Below are 23,574 nucleotides of genomic sequence, written 5' to 3'. Positions count from 1 at the left end.
ACTCTTCGTTGTGAGTTCAATCCAGTCTCAGACACTTACTAGGCGTGTGACCCTGGGCAAGTCATTTAACCCCATTTGCCTCAGTTTCTTCATCTATAAAATGAGCTGGAGAAGGAAATAGCAAACCACTTTAGTATCCTTGCCAAGAACACTCCAGCTGAGACTTGAAGAAAGTAAAGAGAGCTAGGAGTCAGAGATGAGGAGGGAGATGGCTACAGGTATGAAGGAGAGCTATCAAAAATGCTCAGAATTAGGAAATAAAGCTTCTTGCTTGAGGAATAGCAAAGACCACTACATTGTCACTGAGCATATGTCACTGTATCGTAGAGTATGTTAAGGAACATAAGGTGTAAGATTAGAAAGGTAGCGAGGTACTAGGTTATGAAGGACTTTGAAAGTCAAACAATTTTTTTTTACTGAATTAGAAAAAAAAATTCATTTGGAAAAACAAAAAATCAAGAATATCAAAGGAAATAATGAAAAAATGTAAAGGAAGGAGGTTTAGCAGTACCAGATTTTGGATTTTATTATGTTATTAATTATCAAAACTATCTGGTAAATCAATGGAATACATACAATTTACAGTAGCAAGTAAACATAATAACTTCATATTTAACAAGTGTAAAGACTTAAGATTTTGAGATAAGAAATCTACTAGGTAAAAATTGTTGGGAAAACTGGAAAGCAGTATGACAGAAGCTGGGCATAGACCAATATCACATAACATTTACCAAGATAAGGTCAAAATGGATATATGATCCAGATGTAAAGAAAGATTTTACAAGAAAATTAGAAGAACATGGAACATATTACTTATCAGACTTATCGGTAGGCAAACAATTTATGAATAAACAAAAGATAGCAAAGTTAGTTGTAAAATGGATAATTCCAATTACACTAAATTAAAAAGGTTTTATGCAAACAAAACAAATTAACAAAGATCAGAAGGAAAGCAGAAAATTGGAGGTAAAATTTTATAGACAGTTTATCAGATAAAAGTCTCATATCTAAAATCTACAAAGAACTTTGTCAAATCTATAAGAATACAAGTCATTCCCCAATTGATAAATGGTCAAAGGATACATGCAGGCAGTTTTCTGATGAAGAAATCAAAACAATTTATAGCTATATGAAAAAAAAATGTCCTAAATTGTTGATTAGAGAAATGCAAATTAAAACAATCTTGAGATCATTTTATACTTATCAGATTGGCTAAAATGATAGAAGGGGAAAGTGACAAATGTTGGAGGGGTTTTGGAAAAATTGGGACACCAATTCATTATCGGTGGAATTGGTGGAACTGATCCAACCATTTTGGAGAGCAATCTGGAATTATGCCCAAAGAGTTATTAAATTGCCTATACCCTTTGACCTACCAATACTTGGTCTATTTCTAAAGATAATTAGGGGAAAAAGGAAAAGAACCTATATGTTCTAAAATGTTTATAACAGCACTCTTTGTGGTAGTGAAGAACTGGAAATTGCTGGGATGCCCATCAATTGGGGAATGGCTGAGCAAGTTGTGGTATATGATTGTGACAGAATGCTATAAGAAATGCTGAGTTCAATGATTTTCTTTTCTTTTTACTTTCTTTAATCAAGGTTAAGTGATTTACCCAGGGTCGAATAGCTAGTAAGCATCAAGTGATTGGGTCTGAATTTGAACTCAGATCCTCCTGACTTCAGGGCCAGTGTTCTATCCACTCCACTACCTAGTTACCCCCCCCCTTTTTTTGAGAGGCAACCGTATTTAAGCTCAATGATTTTAGAAAAATAAGGAATGACTCGCAGGAAATAATGAACAGTGAAGTGAGCAGAACCAAGAAAACATCATATGCAGTAACAGCAATATTGTTTTAAGAAGGACTTTGAGCAAGTAAGTTATTTTGACTGTTATAAATACCCAAATTAACTAGAAAAGACATATGAAGAAAGATACTATCTGCATGCAGAGAAAGAACTGATAAATAGAAGTATGTATAGAAAAATTTTACATATATATGTATAGATATAAACCTATTTGGCTCTAATGGTAGCCATCTGTAGGGCAGGTGAGGGGGGCGGGAAGAAAAAAAGAAATTTACATGATAATGTGTATTTGAAAGGAATGGCAAGTTGTACATAGTAGATTTGCAGTTTCACGTGCAATCATCTTTTTTATTGTACTATGTTATGAAAATGCTTATTTTGTTCCATAAATAAAAAATAAAATTTAATAATGATTCCTCAAAAAAGTAAAAAAGAGGGTTTTATTTTTGATCTTGTCATTCCTTCTATGTTCTTCTGGGAGAACTCTTAGGAGATTTGTGCAACTGTATTGCATTCAATAACTCCAAATATCCCTCTCAGAAGTGCTATTGGGTCACCTATGCCAAGGAAGGGCAGCTAGGTGGTGCAGTAATGTTAGGCCTGGAGTCAGGAAGACTCCTCTTTGCGAGTTCAAATCCAGCCTCAGACATTTACTATCTGTGTGACCCTGGACAAGTAATTTAACACTGTTTGCCTCAGTTTCCTCATCTAAAATGAGCTGAAGAAGGAAATGGCAAATCGCTCCAGTATCTGTGCCAAGAAAACTCCAAATGGGGTCACAAAGAGTCAGAAACGATTAAAATGACACAAAAATGCTGGTGAAAAGAAACATAAAGCAGAAGAGGCATCTAGGGGCTTGAGATTCAATCTCCAGCACATCCAAGCCAGTATATTGTGTACTGACTTCCACATGTGGATAGCCATCATAGGCGCTACCGAGTAAGGAGAAGGGAAAGAGATCTCCTCCACCCCATGAGGAAGTCCAGGGAAAAGCTATTGAATCTCCAAACTATATATTCAAAAAAGAGGAAGAGAAATTGAGAGTGGAAGTTGATTCTCCTTTTGAATGCTTTTGGTCAGTTGCCAATCTTCCCTGACACAGCCCCCAGCAATGGAGATTACCCCATCTATGAACTTCCGATGGTGTGTGTCCTTCACCAAGGGGCCTGAGCATAGGCCCAGTTGCAAGGGCTATGGCAAAGGCCCAGCTCCATGGGAAGTACTCCAGTCCTGGGGACAAAGGGGGTTACCCTATTGCCACCATTATATGTATATATATCACAATTTATTCAACTATACCTCATAGGATAGACACCCCTTTTGTTTCCAATACTTTCCTATGGTCACCAAATTCTTATGGGAAGCAATCATTGTAGTAGACAGTATACATACCGTACAATCAGAAGACCTAGGTCCTAGTACCAGTACCCAAATCCTTTCCTCTCTCTGGGCCTTAGCTTCCTCTCTTGTTAAATGAGCAGTTGCATTAGAGTGACCCAAACAATAGCTAACATTTTGAGCGCTTTAAAGTTATACAGCTGTTGATATATGGAACTGGGACATGAAATAAATCTTCACCATTGGAGAACATTGCCCTTTCCTCTCTAAGTAGCAGATGATAGCACTGGAAATAGTAGCTAACCTCCCCCCCCCACTTTGTTCAAGAAGAATTTCCCCACTATCCTAGAGGAAGGAGAGAGGCTGAGAGCTAAATGAAAAGAGAATTCAAGTGCCTTTCTGCATCCCACTCCCCAAAACCTGGAGGGATGCTGGCCAAATCAGAGTTATATTGCCCAGGGACTGAGAGAAGGAATATAGTAGGGAGAAGAAGGGAAACAGAAGAGATTTACCCTAAATCAGCTAGGAGTGGGGAAACAAGAGGCTTGGTTGTGCAGGATGAGTAGGAAGACTTCCCACAACAGTGTTTTTATGTGTAGGGTGGGGCTGTGGGTTCTCTATGTAAAAGAAAAGAGATTTTCAAATAGCCTGTAGACATGCTCCACCTCAAATCCTATATAAAAGACCTGTACGTGGTCAGCTGTGGCACTAATGTAATTGTCCTACTGGCCCCATTACTTAAGAGAGCAGGCTGTAGCAAAGAATCAGGGATGCTTGTGGAAGGATAAGCTACAATGACAGCCTTGGGCAAAAGCCAGCCCTGATTTGATCTTCCTTACTGGAACACCACCCATGACAATACTGTGAATCATGGAAACTGTACAGGCCCCTGGAAAGGAAGTGTAGCTCCATGGGGTGAGGATCAGGGGGAGGAAAATGAGAGGGAAAGGTCAAAGAAGCCTGAAACTCACTATGGGCTTGGTTATGAGTCCTTTCTGTACATATTACTTGCTAATTACGTCAAAGGATCCATGATTTCGTTGTGGTACAATGGTACAGATTTGTGGTACATTGTGGTACACATTGTGGTACAAAGGTACAAATCACAACCCAGCCACACTTTCTCAATTTGGTATGACCTGACATGTCAAGTCAAGTCAAGAAGCAGGCTACCACAATGATCTGGGCATGAGATAATGAGGGCTTGTACCAGGGTGACAGTGTAAGAGAAGAGAAAGAGGTATATGCAAGAAATGTTATGAAGGTAAAATTGGCAGATCTTGGGAACAAATCACATATGGGGGTCACGAAATAGTAAGGAGTCAAGGATGGCACCTAGATTGCAAGCCTGGGTGACTGGAAGGATGGTGGTATCTCAACATTAATAGAGAACTTAGGAAGATGGAAGAGTTTTGAGGGAAAAAATGAGTTTAGTTTTAGACAAATTGAGTTTATTGAGTTATCTAGGACAAGATTCCCAGAGGCATTTGGAGATGGGAAATCAGAGGTCAGCAAAGAAGTCAGAGCTAGAGATGTACATCAGAGGACCATCTTCATAGAGAGGATAATTTAATCCTGTTGGCATCAGCAAGTGAAATTGTATAGAAGAAGAGGCCCAGGACAGAGCCCAGTGGGATCCATAGTTAGTAGGTGTGACCTGGATTAAGATCCAGCAAAGAAGACAGAGAAGGAGCGGTCAAATAAGTGGGAGAACTGGGATAGAGTAGTGTCCCAAAAACCAAGAGAGAAGAGAGTATCATCGAAGAGGGTGATACAGAGGTATCAAACTCAAATAGAAAATGATCTCTGCAGGCTGCATATTGACATCAAAAACCACAAGTTACTGTTATCTATGTTGCATTGTATTTTATTTATTTTTTTAAATATTTCCCAATTATTTTTTAATCTAATTCGGCTTCACTCTAGAGTTTCGCTTTGGTTTATGGCTCTTGGGCTGTGAATTTGCTACCTCTGGCTACAGTGTCAAAGGCCACAGATAGGTCTAGAGGGATGCTGATTGGGAAAAAGTCTTCAGAATTGAGCAAGAGATCATTGGTAACTGGAGAGAGCCAGATTGCAGAGCTAAGAGAATGAGAGGAAAAGGAGTCAAATATTGTGAACAGCCTTATCAGAGGGTTCGCCTCAATAGGACAGAAAGAAATGGGATGATAAAGGGAATGAATGGACGAAGTGAGAGGTTTTGGAGGATGAAGGAAACATAGAAATGTCGGTAGGGGTTAGGGAAGCAGCCAGTAGATAGGGAGGGACTGAAGATAAGTAAAAAGAATGTGTGGGAGGGAAATAAAAAGGTCAATTTGCTGGAGAGGAAGGGATCACCTGTGCGTGTAGAGGGGCTTGCCTCCACAAAGAGAGGGCCACCTCATCATGGGAGAATGGAGAAGAAGGAGATAATGGCAGAGGCATTTGGGAGATGTGAGTTGAGGAAGAAGTGAGAAGCGAGAGCCCTTGACCAATGGCTTTATTTTTTTTCAGTGAAATATGAGGCAAAGTTCTCAACTGAGAGGGTGGAAGGAGGGAGTCAGTTAGCCTCTCATCACCTAAGGCAATTTGGAACTCCTAATTTGTACTGTTGGAGTAAGTTTCCATGTCAGGAGTTCCCTATGCTAATGAAATGAAAGGTTAGGATGGGAAAAAAGAAGTTTTCTATATGTGTGTGTGTATGTGTGTGTATACATATATATACATATATGTGTATATACATATGTGTAAAATCTCATTAAACTGTGAAGGCCATGAGGGAAGCCTTGTCTTAGCTACCCTCTTTATCTTCCCTAGCCTCACACAATGATATAAATTTTTTTTTCAGTTCTTCCAAGAGCTAAAATTTCTTCAGTATGAGAGATTAACAGAATATAGCAATCCCTCTATAACTTGATAAATAGATGATAAAAAATTCATTACCATTTTCTCCAACCTTCTGATAAGCTCAGAATTTAGTTGGTCCTCAGCCAATAGAGGCACGCAGCCCATCACCTCATGAACGTTTGAAGGCTTTCCATCTTGAGCTCTGCTAGCGTAGCCTTTGAGATTCCAGGGTCAGGTCATGATGAAATATCAAGAAGGACTTTCAAGGAAAGTCTAAATACAGTAAGCACTTTTAAAAATGTTTGCTGAATTGAACTGAAAGAGCCCTTTCTGTGTTATCTGAAGGGCTCTGAGTAAAGGTCCACCTCCCCTGCCCCTCATTATAGGTTGCTTCCCAATGATTACTTCCCACCAACCCTACTAAAAGAGAAAATCCATTTCAACAGTATGGCAGAAACTAGGCATAGACCAACATCTTACACTGTGTACCAAGATAAGGTCAAAATGGATACATGACTTAAACATAAAGGGTGAAATTATAAGCAAATTAGGAGAGCAAGGAATAGTTTGCTGTCAGATCTAAGGAGAAGGGAAGAATTTATGACCAAACAAGAGATAGAGAACATTATGAAATGCAAAATGGGCAATTTTGACAACATTAAATTAAAAAGCTTTTGCACAAACAAAGCCAATGCAACCAAGATTAAAAGGGAAGTAGAAAGCTGGGAAACAATTTTTATAACCAGTATCTCTGATAAAGGCCTCATTTTTAAAATATAGAGAGAAATGAGTCAAATCTGTAAGAATACAAGTCATTCCCCAATTGATAAATGGTCAAAGGACATGAACAGGCAGTTTTCAGAGCAAGAAATTGAAGCTATTTAATTAATTTAATAAATGAAAAAATGTTCCAAATCACTATTGATTAGAGAAATACAAATCAAAACAACTCTGAGGTACCACATTATTCCTATCAGATTGACTAACATGACAAAACAGAAAAATGAGAAATGTTGGAGAAGGTGTGGGAAAATTGGAACCCTAATGCATTGTTGCTGGAGTTGTGAACTGATCCAACCATAGTGGAGAATGATCTGGAACTATGACCAAAGGGTATAAAACTGCGCATACCCTTTGATCCAGCAATACCACTACTAGGTCTGTATCCCAAAGAGATCACAAAAAAGGGGAAAGGACCCACATGTTCAAAAGTATTTATAGTAGCTCTTTTTGTGGTGGCCAAGAATTGGAAATTGAGGTGATGCCCACCAATTAGGGAATGGCTGAATAAGTTGTGGTATACGAAAGTAATGGAATACTATTGTTCCATAAGAAATGATGAGCAGGCTGTCTTCAGAAAAACTTGGAAAGGCTTGCATGAACTGATGCTGAGTGAAGTGAGCAGAATCAGGAGAACGTTGTACACAGTGACAGCAACATTGTGAGATAGTCAACTATGATAGACTTAGCTCTTCTCAGCAATACAACGATCTAAAACAATTCCAAAAGACTCATGATGGAAAATGCATCCAGAGAAAGAACTATGGAGTCTAAATGCACATTGAAGCGTACTATTTTCTCTTTCTTTTGTTGTTTTTTGTTTTTTTCTTTCTCATGGTTTTTCCCTTTTGTTCTGATTCTTCTTTCACAAATGACTAACATGGAAATATGTTTAATGTGATCATACATGTATAGCCTATGTCAGATTGCACGTCATCTTGGGGAGGGGGGAAAATTTAGAACTCAAAATTTTATAAAAGCGAATGTTGAAAGCTAAAAATAAATAATTTTTTTAAAAAAGAAAGTCCATTTCTTTATTCCTTCTAACTAAACAAGTTTGTTTTTTTCTTTTCTGGCTATACAAGATCAAATACAGAAAAGCATTTGAATTTTCATGAAAGAGCAGGTTCTGACTTGCCTGTCTCAAATCTTTGCATTCTGAAGGGCTGGATGAGGTGGGCTAACTGGAGCCCTTCACCAGAACAAACAAAAGAGTTGCTAAAAACTTGGCAGAGGGCCTGAATTATACCTGGTACTCAAGGGCTATTAGATTCCTTGAATGAGGGAGGGTGGCATTGTCCCTGAGCTGGATACTCTCAACTTTGTTTTCTTCCTTGCCTTGAGACTGGCTCTTGTTACTATGACTCAGCTCTTAGTGTGGCTCCAAAGACAACCTGGCTGCCTTTCCTCACTCTAAAGGAGGCCAGTGCTGCTTTTCCCTGCTAATAAAGCTGAGGGGGAGTCCATAAACCCTGAGGCAGGATATTCTGGAAAGCTGATGTAACAGACTCCCCTCACCTTCCTTCGCTCCCCACACACATCCCACACATGCTGCTACAAAGAGAAAATGGAATACACTGCATCCAGGCCACAGATAGGATAGAAATCTTTGACCAACCCCTGTGAATTGGACTTCTAAAAGAAAAAAAAAGAAACCTCCAAGAAAGTTTCCACCATTTAATACCTGTTCATCAATGCGGGCATTCCCCTGGTGAGGTAGAATCCACCTTATCCATAATGTCCCTACTCAAATTCTGTTCAGGCAGCTAGGTGGCACAGTGGATAGAGTGCAGAGCCTGGAGTCAGGAAGACTCAAATCTGGCCTCAGATACTTACTAGCAGTGTGACCCTAAACAAGTCACTTAACCCTGTTTGCCTTAGTTTCCTCATCTGTAAAATGAACTAAAGAAGGAAATGGCAAACCACTCCAGTATCTTTGCCAAGAAAACCCCAAATGGGGTCACAAAGAATCAAACACAACCAAAACGAATAAACAACAATTTCTAACATGTTTTCTCTATTGTCAATCTGTCTGTCTTCTGGGCTTTCTAGGAATCATAGAATTTTAGAGCTGGAAGGGATGTTGGAGAGGTTCAAAATGACCCTTAAAGAATCATATCTCCCCAAAAGGATTTTAAACTCCTCTGAGGAATGGAATTCTATTTTACATTGCTTTTGTATCTGTCCTGACTCCTCAAAGGCATTGTGACATGGTGAGTAGAGTTTTAGATTTGCAATCAGGACATCTTAAGTTCAGGTCCAATAGCGCTTTCTCAGTTCTTATTGTTCTTGAACTTTCTGTGGTATTTGATACTGTTAAGCATCTTTTCCTCCTGGATACTCTCTCCTCTCTGGATTTTCCCAACACTGCTCTCTCTCGGTACTCCTGCCTATCTGACAGTCACCTTTGCTGGATCATCAGCCAGGTCCCAACCCTCGAACTGTGGGTGTAACCTCAGGCCCTGTTCTGGGCCCCATTATCTTCTCTCACTAGATGATCTCATCAGCTTAGTGATCTTATCATCTCTATGAAGATGATTCCCAGATCTATAGATCCCTCCAAAACTCCAGTTCTGCATCACCAACTGTTTATGGGATATTTCCAACTAAATATGCAGTAGGCATTTACCTGAGAGTTACAGGACACACTTTAGAGGAGGCCCAGAGAAGCAGTACACATTTGTGCTTCCAAGTAAGAAAAGCAATTGCTTACCCGACCCCACAGGCTACAACTAGTCCAGGCCCATAAAGAAACAGTCCTCCAGGACAGCAACACGAACACTACAGGTCTTAAATAGAACTCACTCTTTTTTGTTGTTGGTGTTTCATGTTGTTTTCCCCAAACCCACACCTCTTCCTTCTTTATTTCTATCAGTCACCCAGGGTCAGAAGAGTGAAGTCAGTCAACTCTTCTCTCTCCCGCAGTGTCCGTACCAAGGGTGTCCTGGAGCCAGCTCTAACCTGCTCCAGAGAGAACTGACTGTTAAATTTTCAGTGTGAACATTTGTCGTTATTGAGTCGTTTCAGTCGTGTCCCACTCTTTGTGACCCCATTTGGGGTTGTCTTGGCAAAAATACTGGAATGGTTTGCCGTTACCTTCTCCAGCTCATTTTATAGATAAGGAAACTGAAACAGACAGGGTTAAGTGACTTGCCCAGGGTCACGCAGCTAGTAAGCAATCGGCAAATATTACCTATCAGGACTTGATTTATGGTTTTGTTGACTGCCTAGACTTGAGAAAGTAAAGGAGATCAACCTTAATAATACAGATAAACCTTAAGAGTGTGTCAGATTTAGAGAACTGGTTGTTAAAATCAGTTACCAGCAAACTCCTGATCCATACCTTATCAATTGTCAAGTGTTGTTGACTCAACCTCCAAAACATCTCTCCAACCTGTCACTATTCTCCATTCGCACAGACTACCTCTAGGCCAGATCCTCATCATTTTTCTACTGAATTATCTCAACGATTAATTTTTCTCCCTGCCTCTAGTTTCTCACCACTATAATCCAACTTCCACAAAGTTGCCAAAATAACCATCCTAAAACACAGGTCAGACCGCATCACTTCCCTATTTAAGAAGGAATTGCTTCTCCAACTAAATACAAATTATTTTGTTTGACATTCATAGCCCTCCACGCCCTGGTTTCAGTTTACCTTTCCAGGTTTATCACACCTTACTTCCCCTCATGCACTCTTGGGTTCCAATCAAAGCGACTGCTTCCTGTCCCCCAGCATGATATTCCATTTCCTGTCTCTGTGATCTTTACGGGCTGTCCCCCATGCCTGGAATTCACTCTCTCCAAACCTCTAAAAAATAGAGATATTTTTTAGAATCTCTAGCTTCTGTGAACACCAACTCATGCGCCACTTCCTATAGGAAGATCTCCCTTCCCAACCCAATCCAGCCGATAGTGTTCTCTCCCGGTTCAAAATAGCTGGTATTTATTTATCTATGCCTTGCCTCAGGCACATACTGCCTGTAGCACTGTGAAAGATCCGTGCTTTTTAAAACCTTTTTAAAACTGGAAAATGCAGACAGGGAGCTAACCTTTATTGTAGAAGGAGTTTCTTCGTCCACCAGTTCCATGTACCAATGAAATCACACATCTAGTCCCTATCCCCGTGTATCTGATTAAATATAGCCCTCCCAGCAGAGTGTGAGCTCTTTGAATGAGAGGGGAGAAACCACTTGTTAATAATAGCTAATATTGACATAGCACCTAAGACTTGCAAATTTCTTTACATATAAATTAGGCAGCCAGGTGGTACAATAACTAACACCTGAGTTCAAATCTCACCTCAGACACTTACTAGCTATGTGACCCAGACACTTTGAGATTCTCTAAGTTCCCTCATCTCTGAAACGGGTGTAAGAATAGCACTTACCTTCCAGGGTTGTTGTGAGGGTAAAATGGGACAATATTTGTACAGTGCTTTGTAAACCTTAAGATTCTAGACAGAGGCCAGGTGTAGTTGATTCTCACAACAACCTTGAGGTAGTTGTGGTTATTATCCCCATTTTTACAGATGAGGAAACTGAGTCTGAACAGTTAGATGACTTGCCCAGTAGCACAACTAGTTCATCAGTGTCTGAAGGTGGACTTAAAACTAAGGTCTTCCAAACCCCAAGTCCTTAACTCTATCTAACACACCACCTAGCTTACCTGGGGGGCGGGGGAGAGGTGCTGGAGGAACTCTGGGAGGGTGAAGCAGGGAGGACAAGTGTTTATCAAGCACCCATTACTACTGTGCCAACCACTTTACAAATATGATCTCATTTGATCCTCGCAATCTTCCTCAGAGGTACGTACTATTATGACCCCCCCCCTTTGACAGCTGAAGAAATTGAGGTAAGAGGAAGTTAAGTGTCACACCCAGGGTCACAGCTTATGAGCTGTTGTTTTTCAGTGGTGTATGACTCTTTATGACACTATTTGGGGTTTTCTTGGCAAAAATACTGGAGTGGTTTGCCATTTCCTTCTCCAGCTCATTTTACAGGTGAAGACATTGAGGTAAACAGGGTTGCATGATTTGCCCAGGGTCACGCAGCTGGTAAGTGTTGGGGGCCAGATCTAAACTCAGGTCCTCCTGACTTCAGGACCAGAACTCCATCTTCTGATCCACTGTACCACCCAGGAGCTCAGGCATAGAAAGACGAAAATAGACAGCCCTTGCCCTCAAGGAGCTTACGTTCTAATTCGGACTAATAGGGAAAGACCACACACTTGGGGCAGTGGTGGTCAGGAAGGCGCACTTTGGTTAGTAAAGTTATAGAGATGGTGGGTAGGGCCTCAGGGAACTAGATTACCATGCCCTTTTCAAGAGGTAAGGCTAAGTTGATTGGCTCATGGTTCCAGAACTGAAGAAGGGTAGAGGGGAGATGTGCAGGGTACTCAAAGAAGAAAGACTGTTGGATGAGCAGATGGTCAGGGAATAGAGAATGATGTGATGGGAGAAACATTTCCCCCCTGAGTTCATGTGGTGGGTGAACTGCTGCCAAATATATATTTATCACAAGGCAGAAATTATAGAGGTAAAAGCCTGGGTTTTATCATTGTGCTCGAGCATAGGTTCAGTCCTCAGAGAAAACCTGAACAAGCATTAGGAGTCTGACAAGGCTTCCTATAGGCCATATTATGTCAGAAGGGACAGAGAAATAATTCATTTACAGATTGTAATCTTGTATATTCCTCTTGGGCCATAAAAGTTAAAGAGAAGCAGAGCCATGCTCCCTCCAATGTCATAAAAATCCAACAAACTTAGTTAAACATTTATAATTTTGTACATTCTCTAAGGAAACAAACCTCATCACATGAACTCTATAAGTAAACTAAGTCAGGATACAGATTAAACTACATTGAGAGGATTCACAAATAGGCTGATGAAAGAGGAGGATTTACATGGCCAAGGACTCAGAGACAGCTGAGAACCTTTCTCTGGCTTCGTATTTAAGGAATGTTTATGGCTCTAAAGGCTAGGTGACTCAGTGTCTCAAGCACCTGGCGTAGTCAAGAGGAGGTGAGTTCAAATGTGGCCTCAGTTACTTATTAGCTGTGTGACCCTGGGCAAGTCACTCTCTATTTGTCTCAGTTCCTCATCTATAAAATGGAGACACAGTGGAGAAGGAAGTGGCACTCCAGTATCTTTGCCAAGAAAACCCCATTTACGAGTCAGACGTGGCTGAACAAACAAGGTTTTAAGTACATTTTTACATCCGGCGGGACAGGTTTTGGTCGGGTGAATTTAGTATTAAGACAGATTTTTAGTTAACCAAAATTTTCAGGAGGAATGGTCCTGAGTCCCAAATAACGAAAGGAAGTGAAACATTCCCATAGCAAAGTGAAATTTGTCTGGAGTCTGCCTAAAATAACGGACTTTCACCAACATGGATGTTGGGAAAACTGAGAGCAGGGCCTGTTTCCCACTTTGCCTTTGTATCTCTAGCACCTACCTAAGCACAATGCTTTACACATTAGGTGCTTGTTAAATACTTATTAAACGGATGGATGGATGGATGGGTGGATGGATGGATGGATGGGCAGATGAAATTATATAGCCCAACAATCTCCTAGTATGGGTGAGGAAACTGAGGTCCAAGCAAGCTGTCCACGGTCATATTGGTAGTTCTAAACCCTGATAATCCTGCTTTTCCACTATAGCAGGCTGCTTCTCCCTTTATCAAGGTTAAACTTCTTTTTGAATTTCCTCATACTCCTTGGGCTCCAAACACTGGCTTTTAATGCAACATTACCAGGTTTTTGTAAGAGCGAGAACGAACTTACTTTACACACCCCTAAGACCAACTCCATCGTTTTTTAGAAGAAGAGATCACTGAGCCTCAGAGAGGAGAACTGATTTGCTCAGGCCATCCAGCTAATGCAGGAGGGTAAAGGAGCCCACTCGGTCAAAACCAGCTCCTCTGACTTTCCCTCCAGAACGCTTTTGAATGTATTTTTCTTTCTTTCTTTTGGCACGGTGGCAGTTTCCTTTGGAACGGGGTTTAGCCGTGACTTATCCTTCCAGATAAAGGGCAGGGAGCCTCCAGAAGCGAGGAATAACTGACTTCTAAGGGGAACGACACGTGGTAACAGCAGATTCTTGTAAATCATCAATCAGCCCCTCCGTCCTGAGCAGGGACCTGAGGAAATTCCACCTCATGCAGTGTCAGAGGAAACAGAAAGAGCCCTCCCAGCTGTGGGAAAGCTGAGGAAATCCCCGTCATTGCCTCCACTCCCAGAACCTGCTCCTGGTCGATTTCATTTGTCTGAGAAAGGGCCTGTTACTTTGTTGCATTCGTTCCTTACTTGGGGGTGCTGGGATATAGCACCAGAGTGTACTTCCAGAAGACTGTCCTCCCTCTCTATCCCCCCAGCACGCACCCTGGGATTGTGTTTTTTTGTTTTTTGTTTTGTTTCGAATTTTTAGAACAATACACATCTTCCTGAGAAATCCCGGGAGCTGGGGTCCACCCTGGGAAGAGCCAGGTGGGTTGGAGGGATGCACAGGATGTCCAGTATAGAGCATGAAAAGCCCGGAGCTGAAGGCCCGCCCGGTCCCTGTGGCCCCTTTAAGAGCCTGCCCGTCCCCCGCCATGTGGGCCGCTGACATCAGAGCAGGAAGTGTTTGAGGAAGTCTAGAGCTGGCAGGCAGGCTGTCTAATCCAGGTCCCCGAACCCTGATGTGGGCAGGGGGGCACCCACCGACCTAGGTCCCTACAGGTGGTCCCCACCTCCCTCCGGGGATCCCTGTTCCCTGCCCTGGCGAGTGCCGCCTCCCCCTCCCCCAACCACCAGGCAGGTGAGTTTCACAACCCCTACCCCTTCACCTCCCACTGTCCCCACCCCTGGGGACCCTGAGCTGGGACAGGTGGCTTAAGGTGGAACGAGTCGTGACCTCCTTCTAGTCTCTCTCCTTGGTCACTTCTCCTGACTTCCAGGGAGATAATGAATCTTGTTCATCCCTGCCTGGAGGGTTGGGAAGAAATTTCTACTGAGTTTGGGAAGTCTGCTTTTCCCACCCACTCTGTTTTGTTTCTGGTTGGCGAGTGTTAAAATCCAGATTTCTGTAAAGCCCAAAGAGAAAATCCAGCTGGTGTGGGTTCCCCCACTGATCCATTTGAAGTGGGTGGTCTGGGGGATGGTGGAGAAGGATTCATTCATAGTCTCCCCATACCATATAAAGGCATAAAGGAGGGAAGAACTGACTTTTAAAATTTTTATGCAGGGAAAGTAGGGAGAGGGAGTCTTTAAATGGCACCTTAGGTGGATTCCTTCGGTGATTGAGGGGTCTCTTTTGGTGACCGAGGTGGGAGAGGTATTAAAGAATTTGTTAGAGAAGAGTTCCTTTTTTAAAAGAAAACAAAAACCCACTCGTCCTTTCTCACTCACACCCAAAAGTAGGAATCCTCTGGCCTGTTCCATCTCTCCAAGGGGTCTTGTTTTTCTTCCTCCGACCCTCCTCCTCTGAATTTCCACAGCAATAACTTCTTCAGAATGAGCTGGCCACCTTCTCTTCAAATGCAGACTTGTGGGCCCTGGGAAATGAAAGAACGGCTTGGAACTGGGGGATTTGGAAACGTCATCCGGTGGCACAATGAGGTAGGTAGGACCTCTCTCTAGCCTGGGAAGAAACAGTCATGGGGTGAGAGGGGTTAGTGCGTCTCACACTTCAATTCACAAGTGGCTCTAGTGAGAATCATTCTGTTTGATCTAGGTGCTCCTATCCCACCATGTTCTGGGTTTTGACTTATTCTGGGGTCCTGGTGCTAGGGTGGTCTCATTCAGAGAGAAGAGGCGAGGAGGCCTTAAGAACCTGGATCAGAGTAGGTTGCTCAGGTTTGCTAATCTTCCCTAGCCTGCCTGTCACAGAAACCTTGGACTTGTTACCTGCCTAATCAATCAGCTGTCATTTATTAAATAAACCCTTCCTATGTGCAGGGAAAACAAAGAAAAAGTGAAAATCCCTGACCTCAGGGAGCTTATAGTCTAAAATCCAGTGACTGGATTTCATCATAAAGAACAAACTAATGTCCTGACAAAATCCTACCAAAAAACCGATTTCCTTATGGTTGTGGCTCACCTTCCACACCAGAAAGTTCAGCACATTCTTCACCATAATCCAGGAATCTGGCTGAAATGAGTGGTCACATAAGTATTGGTTATTTGCCTCTGAGACTTTTGACTGGACAGTCATGACCCATGGTTATGCAACACCAAATGTGAAAGTACACCAGGCCTTCTCAATTCCAAGTGGACAGGACTCTTCCTGGATATTTGGAGGTTAGATACAAACAGCTTTGGAGTCAGGTTGCTTAGGAGAAAAGCTCTCATTCCTGGCAGAGAGGATCAGTACTAGCCAGTCCTGAAAGGACCTACTGGAAAAAAAAAAAAAAAGACTATATCTCAAACTCACTCAGGTCTAAAGGGGATGATCACCATCTGAGGTTAACTCCCCTTTCCCCACCATGCTCTAGCATTAAATATAACCCCCCCTCCTTAGAGTCACCAAATTATTCCTACATTATAACATTAAATTCAATAAACATTTATTAAGTGTCTGCTATAGGAAAGGCACTGTACTGCAGGCTGTGAATATAAAGACCAAACAGTCCCTGCTTCCAAGGAGCTCGCATTCTACTTCAGCGACACAATGTGAACAAGGATAAGTAAACACAAAATATTTAACCTGAGGTGTTGAAAAAGAGTGATATTCTTATAAAGAGTAAATAAATAAAACTTACAGAACCTAGATTCCTTGACTATCACAGGAACCTACAGCTCACATTTCTGTAGTACCTTCCAGCATACAAAATCCTTTCCTCACCACAACCCTGTGAAGTCGAAATTACAAGCATTTTTTTTTTTACCAAAGCTTTGAAGATCCTGATAAGAAAACATCTTATACCTATATAGATCTGCACGTTAGAGAATTGCCTGAGACAGGGATGAAGTGACTTGCCCAGGGTCCCATGACCCATTTGTGTAAAAGGTGGGATTTGAACCTAGATCTTTTGACTTGGAGGCCTACTCTCTATCCACTGTGCCGTGCTAACTCTCAGGTATTGTAAGTGTAATTATGCTCGATTTACAAGTGAAGGAGGTTTAAATTTCTGGCCCAAGATCAAATGCTTACATGGGTTTTGTATGATAGGGTTCTTGTTTAATCATTCAGTTGACTGACTCTTCATGACCCCATGGACCATAGCCGGCCAGAACTGGCCAAGGAGTTTTCCTGGCAAAAATGCTAGAGCCGTTTGCCATTTCCCCCTCCAGTGGATTAAGGCAAACAGAGGTTAAGTGACTTGTCTAGGGTCACACAGCTAGTAAGTGTCTGAGGCCAGATTTGATTTCAGATGGTCTTGACTCCAGGCCCAGTGCTTTATCTACAGAGCCATCTAAGCTACCTCTTTATATGGTTGTCCTAGGAGTCAAATCTTGTTACCCACAGTTCAGGGATTATTCTCTTGCACTACTGTTTTGGTAATTAAGGTGGGAGTTTTTTGTTATTTTTTTTTTACTGTTTTGGCTTTTGGAATGCTAAAGTAATCAAGTGCCTTTGATTAAGTCTTACTAGGTGGGAAGCCCCAGGCCCACACCCTTTTGCTAACTAGGTGTAAAGCCCCAAGCCCACACTCTTTTACTGATTAGGTGTGAATGAAGCCTTTGGGCCCTAAGAAGGGTATATAAACTCAGAGGTTAGCATTTTGTTTGGAGCTCACTCCTTAGAAAAGCCTTGGTGTGGAGACTGGGTAGCCGCCAAGGAGCCTCCCCCCACCCTTGGCCACCCTCTCCCTCCCTGGCTTTGGAAAACCCAATTGTTGGTGCTTCTCTGGTAACTATGTATATTGCGATTTGGTTAGACAGAAATGTTGATCGATTTATACTGTCTCTGTTTGTATTTGCTCTGAAGTTCAGGGTGCTGGCTTTTTCCCCTGAACTAAGTGAATAATACATGTATATTTAATTAAAGTGAGATTGTAAACCCCTTAAAGTTGCTTTCCTTAGAAAAGCAGATCAAAGAATCTGTGCTAGCAGCCCTCCTGTGTGCTGGTGTTATTGGCCTTACACAGCCACAGTGGCTGCAAGTAACATTGTTGTTACAATCACCCTCCATAATAGGTCCCTTCTCAGCTTAGTCAAGGGCAGTACTCTTGCTTTAAAAAAAAAAAAAAAGGAAGGGAAGGAGGGAAAAGGAGAGGCAGGAGAGAGAGAGTAGAAAGAAGAAAGAAGGAAGGAAAGAGAGAATAGAAGAGGAGAGGAGAGAGGAGAGGAGAGAATTTCCCTGTAAGTGTTCCAGTTGTCTACAAAGCCAGTTTGAAATGGTTTCCACCTGCTCTCTCTGCTCTGAGTGCCCACACAGTCTAAATACCATTGCTCCATAGCCACAAAGGGTGTTTTGGTTTTGACCTAACCATGGGCATATGGGCAAAGTCTGTGGAGAGGTATGTGTGTGTGTATTTGGAATCTGACCTGCCCATCACTCTTATTTCTCTAAAATACCACTTGCCCACCACACACACGCCCCGTGGTTGGCTCTACTTTCTGGGTGTGCCCTGTTACCCTCAGCCACTTGTGTGAGTTTTCTTGACTAAAGGTCAGAGTTTAGGCTATGACTTCCAACGAAGGCAGCCTCATTGGAAGGACTCATCCCTGAGTCACCATGAGGAAGCTTCCTTTTAGAAGCAACTCTGTCCTCTCTTTCCTTGACCTGAAGATGAAGCTGCCCTCCAAAGGACAGTCATAAGGACAGGTCTAAGTCGACCTGGAAGGGAACCTGAAAAGATTAATCCGGCCTCCTCATTTTACAGAGGCAAACTGAGGCCCAGAGAGGTGTCCGAGCCAAGCTAACAGAGCTAGTGAGTAGCCAGGATTTAAACTCTAGGCCTCTGACTTCAAATCCTGCTCTCTTTCCACTGCACCATACTGCCTGAGACCTTAGAGCACTATTTAAGGTCTTCTGAGAGCCCTTGTGAGATGAGGTGAGGCGGACCAGTACTCCATGGTCCTGGAGTGAAGCATGAGGGTCAGGGCTTCCAACTGAATCACCACGGGTTTTGAAATAAGCTTTAAAAGTTGTTGGCTAAGCCTAAACTTGGCTTAGACCAGGAGGTTCAAGCTTTTTGGGGTTTTATTTAAAATGCGGTAGGTACTCATGAACCATAAAATCCAATTAAAACTACTTTAATCATTGAAATTTTAAACTGCATGATTCAAGAATTAAAAAGGATATAAAGCACAATTTCCTTTTTGTAATCAGAAACTGAAGGAAGCACCTTGTGTGTAGTTTAAGCTCCAGAAAATTATTCTGGTCACTTACCTGCCCCCACGCCAATCCTATTTTGTATAATTCAAACCACTAGGCCTACAGTACAAGTGGGACTGAGCCAAGGGGCACAGGGGACTGGATGTGGCCACAACAGCTGCAGTAACTCCAGGACCAAGCCCATGTTCCCACTACATCCCACTCCTTGGAGACTGGTTCTTAACAATTTTTTGGGGACCTTTCATCATTAAGTCAATCTCAAAAACATCTCTAAAAACTGGAGAATGAGAATAAAACAAATAAAAATACAGAACAATATAAGCAATCATTTTTTTTTAATTGCGAAAATGCTGTCAGTGGTAGTTCCTAAAAATCTCATGGGATAAAATAATGGTGATGGCCAGGAGTAGCAACAAGAACTTCCAGTCCACTAAATAAGATGCTCATCTTTGTTACTCCGTCACAGGTCTAGACCATCTGAATTAAAACAGCTAAGAGGGGCATTTGGTGACTCAACAGATAGAGTTCCAGGCCTGGAGTTATGAAGACCTAGTTCAAATCTGGTCTCAGATACTTACTAATCTGTCACCAGGGTCTATTGATTCTATTTCCACAATATTTCTCCTATCCATCTCCTTAATCACTCCTACTTTTAGCAGCCTCATTCAGGCCCTCGTGACTGCTCTCCTGGGATATTTTCATAGTCTTTTATTGTGTGGTCACACTGTGTGTTTCCTCTTACCTCCCACTGATTCTGGATTAATTGTTCTAATGTACTGGGTGCTCTAATTTTGAATGATCAGTATCGGCTCTTTAGACATAAAGGGCCCATTCCTGAATCCCCCACCTTCATAGAGCTCTTCTTTAAGAACGTCTAACTTGGTCCAACATGGCGATGGATACCTATAAACCTTGCTGCTGTAGAGGCTGAGGCTGGTGGATTGCTTGAGCAAAAAATGAAGTTCCCAGCTGCAGTGGGCTAAGTTGATTGGGTGTCTTCACTAAGTCTAGCACCAGTATGGGCTGGAAAGGAGAGGACCAAAATGACAAATAGGGCACTGAGAGTCCAAATAAATGGTGAGATAGTAAAAGAACACCTTGCTGCCTTTGATGAGTCAGGCCACCAGAGCCAAGGAACAGCACCAGAAACTTCAGGTCCACTAAATGGATGATAAGACATCCAGCTTTGTCCCCCCCATCACAGGTCTGGACCACCTCAATTAAAACTGCTCAGAGGACACGGGCCTCTTACATGCTTCCCATGGTAAGACTTGGCAGAGGTCATTACTGGGCTAGTATCAGCGATCTTTGAAACATTATGGAGAATGGGTGAGGTCCTGGAGGACCTTATAAAGCAAGAGTTCTTAACCTCTTTTTGTATCGTGGCCCTCTGGTAGTATGAAGAAGCAATGGACCTCTTCTTAGAGCAATATTTTAAAATAATTGAAGGAAATGCTAAATCTCAGAGATTAATAAAATTTAAAATGTATATTTTCCTATCCAAGGGTCATGGATTCCCTGAAACCTAAACTTGGACACTTTGGAGATCTGTGGACCTCAGACTAACAATAACTGATATAAGGGCATATGTTGTCAAAATAGGGAAGAAAGTGGAATCTGCAGACCACAGACCAGTGAACTTGACTTTGATTCCTGGTAAAATTCTGGAACCAGTTATTAAAAGAATGGCTAAGGAACATCCGCAAAAGGACTCAGTAATTACAGACTGCCAAGAGCAGATCATGCCAATGGGTTGTTAGACTGGCAAGTCTGGGGAACGCTGGGACCATAGTTGGCCTAGATTTTTCTAAAGCATTTGACAAAATCTCTCATGTTTTTCCATCAAATTTCTAGTCCGTCTTGTAGAGTAGATGGAGAGATATGAACCAGATAATAGTATTATGAGGTGGTTTCAGAAGTGTTTTGAAAGACCAGACCCAAAGAGGAGTCATTAGTGGGGGATCTGTGCTTGGCTTTGTGTTGTTTAACATTTGCATCAATAACCTTGATAAATAATAACTCACGTTTACACAGAATTTCACACTTTATAAGACCCACTTATAATTAATAGGCACTTTATAAATGTTGAATTGGAAGGGGGTTTTCTTACAACAACCCTGTGAGATAGGTATTACAAGTATTTAAATCTCCATTTTACAGATGCAGATACAAGTACATAGATATTTGATTTGCCCAAGGTCACAGAGCTAGCAAATGTCAAACCAGGAAAACAGGGAAATCTCTGCTGATTACACATCCAGAGCTCTTTTCTCCATACTACACTGGTACTCTAAAGTCAGAGAGGATATACTTCCTTCAACCTAAACCTGAGAGGCAGCGCTAATACCATTGTGGATTATGATATAAATATACTTCTATAATATTCATTTGTTTATATTATATTTATATAACACATACTATATTAATATTATATAATAATATAATTATACTAAACATATAATATATAAATAAATATAATATAAATATAATACAAAGAATTTCATAAATATTGAATTAATAAAATATTTTATAAATATGTTTTCACATAAAATAATACAAATTGAATGTATGAACATAATGTATTATATTATGTACACATGAAATATAATATATATAATAATAAAAGCAGTCTCAGCAGGTAGAAGGAATATTGCGTTCAGTTTTCTGCCTCACATTTGAGGAAGAAAGTTGATAAGCTGGAGAGTGTCCCGAGGCAGACAGTCGGGGTGGTAAAGGATAACAATAATAATAATAGCAGTAACAATTCATATAATGTTTATCACAATATTATTAATATAATACGTCATTATACCCATATTACTACTTCTACTATACTGCTACTACTACTGTACTACTACTACTGCTGCTACTACTACTACAACATAACAGCTAGATTTATATAGAGCCTTAAGGTCTGCAAAGCACTTCACGTATGTAATTTCATTTGACTCTTACAGCAGCCCTGGGAGGTGGGTGCTATCATTACGCCCTTTTGCAGATGAGGGAACTTAGACTCAGAGTTCTGAAGTATTGTGCTCTGGGTGGGTCACACAGCTAATAAGTGTCTGAGGCTGAATTTGAACTCATAGCCACCTATAAATATCAGGTGAAAGAAATGGGTCTATTTAGGCTGGGGTGGGGGAGCATACTTAGGAGACAGTGATGGCTGCCTTCAAGTACCTGAAGGGTTGTCCTATGGGAGGGAGATTAGCTTATTCTTTTTGGCCCCAGAAGGTAGGACCGGGAAGAATGGGTATAAGTTTCAGAGGAGCAAATTTAGGCTTGATATAGGAAAAACTTGCTGATAATTAGAGGTGTTCCAGAATGTCATGGGATGCTTCAGGAGCTCATGAAACCCCCTTGCTGCAGTTCCTCGAGGAAAAGCAGGATGACCACTTGTCTGATGTGACAATAACGGGGGACATTTGTTGTTTGTCCTTCTTTCTGGAAGAGGACCATGGCATCAAGAAGGTGATGCCATGACATACACGTGAATTGGATTTAAGTGAGGGAGGCCTGTACAAAGTCAGCAGCCTCACTTTATCTTCACAGAGCCATCTGGGTTCAGTGGCAAGATATACTGGAGGTAGCAGTGGGAGACCTTGGCCTTTTACAGCTCAGGTCTTTAGCTGGTCTCAGTTTCACTGAGGCAACACCCATTCAGTGATTAAGGCTAGGTTTAAAAAAAAAATGAGGCAAAGGAAGGCCTCTTTAAACTAGTCCAGAAAAAAAAAAGAAATTGAGAGGGAAAGACCCTCAGGGTTTCTGGGCAAAACAGGAACAATTCCTGTTTACATTCACTCTGAGCCAATCAGGGCCCAAACAATGACCAAGTGGAAGAAAGAAGGACAAACAGCTACCCTGTGAGTAGAAAGAGCTGCCTCCTTGGGGCTGACCTGGAACTGGCCAGTTGGGTAATACTGATGGGGTGCTTGTGCTCAGACCCCAGCTCTAGGACCATATCTCTCCCCAGCCCAAAGTCCCCATCTCTGGCAATAACTCATGAGCCAGCCCCAGTGAGGCAAACTATCTTTCCCCGTTATAAGAACAAGCCGACCTCTGTAGAATTTCCCTTGTACGAACAGGATGATCTCGTACCAGCAGAACTATCATGTACTGATTCCCACAGTTACTGTATACAATCCAGAGGTCAACTCCCGAAGCTATCTTGTTACAGATGTAGCAGACCAAAACCACACCCCTTAGAAGTCCCATCCACCCAGCCACCCAGTCCATACCAGGAGTGAATGAAGCCTGCTGCCAAAGTACAGAAACTGTATGTTGCCATCTAATTAGCCTACTTGGCACACCACTTATTGAACTTTTTCTATATAAGCTTTAGCATCACCCCCATTAAGTTTTGAATTCCCTAGGGAGCTCCGCCTGCTCTTATAGCATTATAAATACACTTTTTGCCACTTGACTGGAAGATTGCTTGAGTCCCTCAATCTTTCCATATAACTTCATCCTATACCTTGATATTTTGGAGTACCTGTACTCCCAAACCACATCAATATAGCATTCTTCCTTTCTTCCTTCCTTTCTTTCTTTCTTTC

The 23,574-nt window shown here is 41.7% G+C and overlaps 1 protein-coding gene across 2 annotated transcripts in view; it reads left to right on the top strand.

Annotated features, from left to right (window-relative positions):
* Nucleotides 1–14,350: 14,350 nt before the first annotated feature.
* The window catches only part of IKBKB (inhibitor of nuclear factor kappa B kinase subunit beta), a 77,452-nt gene continuing 68,228 nt past the window's right edge, over nt 14,351–23,574 (top strand). Inside the window, exons 1-2 of one of the 2 annotated variants that reach the window (XM_036751362.1) lie at nt 14,351–14,554; nt 15,234–15,354. In XM_036751362.1, the coding sequence (XP_036607257.1) occupies nt 15,250–15,354 (105 nt within the window). In that variant the 5' untranslated portion in view covers nt 14,351–14,554; nt 15,234–15,249. The remainder of the gene's footprint in view (nt 14,555–15,233; nt 15,355–23,574) is intronic. The other variant, XM_036751361.1, reaches the window with a different exon arrangement.

The sequence above is a fragment of the Trichosurus vulpecula genome, chromosome 3 (genome assembly GCF_011100635.1).
Source record: "Trichosurus vulpecula isolate mTriVul1 chromosome 3, mTriVul1.pri, whole genome shotgun sequence".
NCBI classification, from domain to species: domain Eukaryota; kingdom Metazoa; phylum Chordata; class Mammalia; order Diprotodontia; family Phalangeridae; genus Trichosurus; species Trichosurus vulpecula.
The sequence above is the reverse complement of the archived record's forward strand: the minus strand, read 5'-3'. Positions and strand labels throughout refer to the sequence as shown.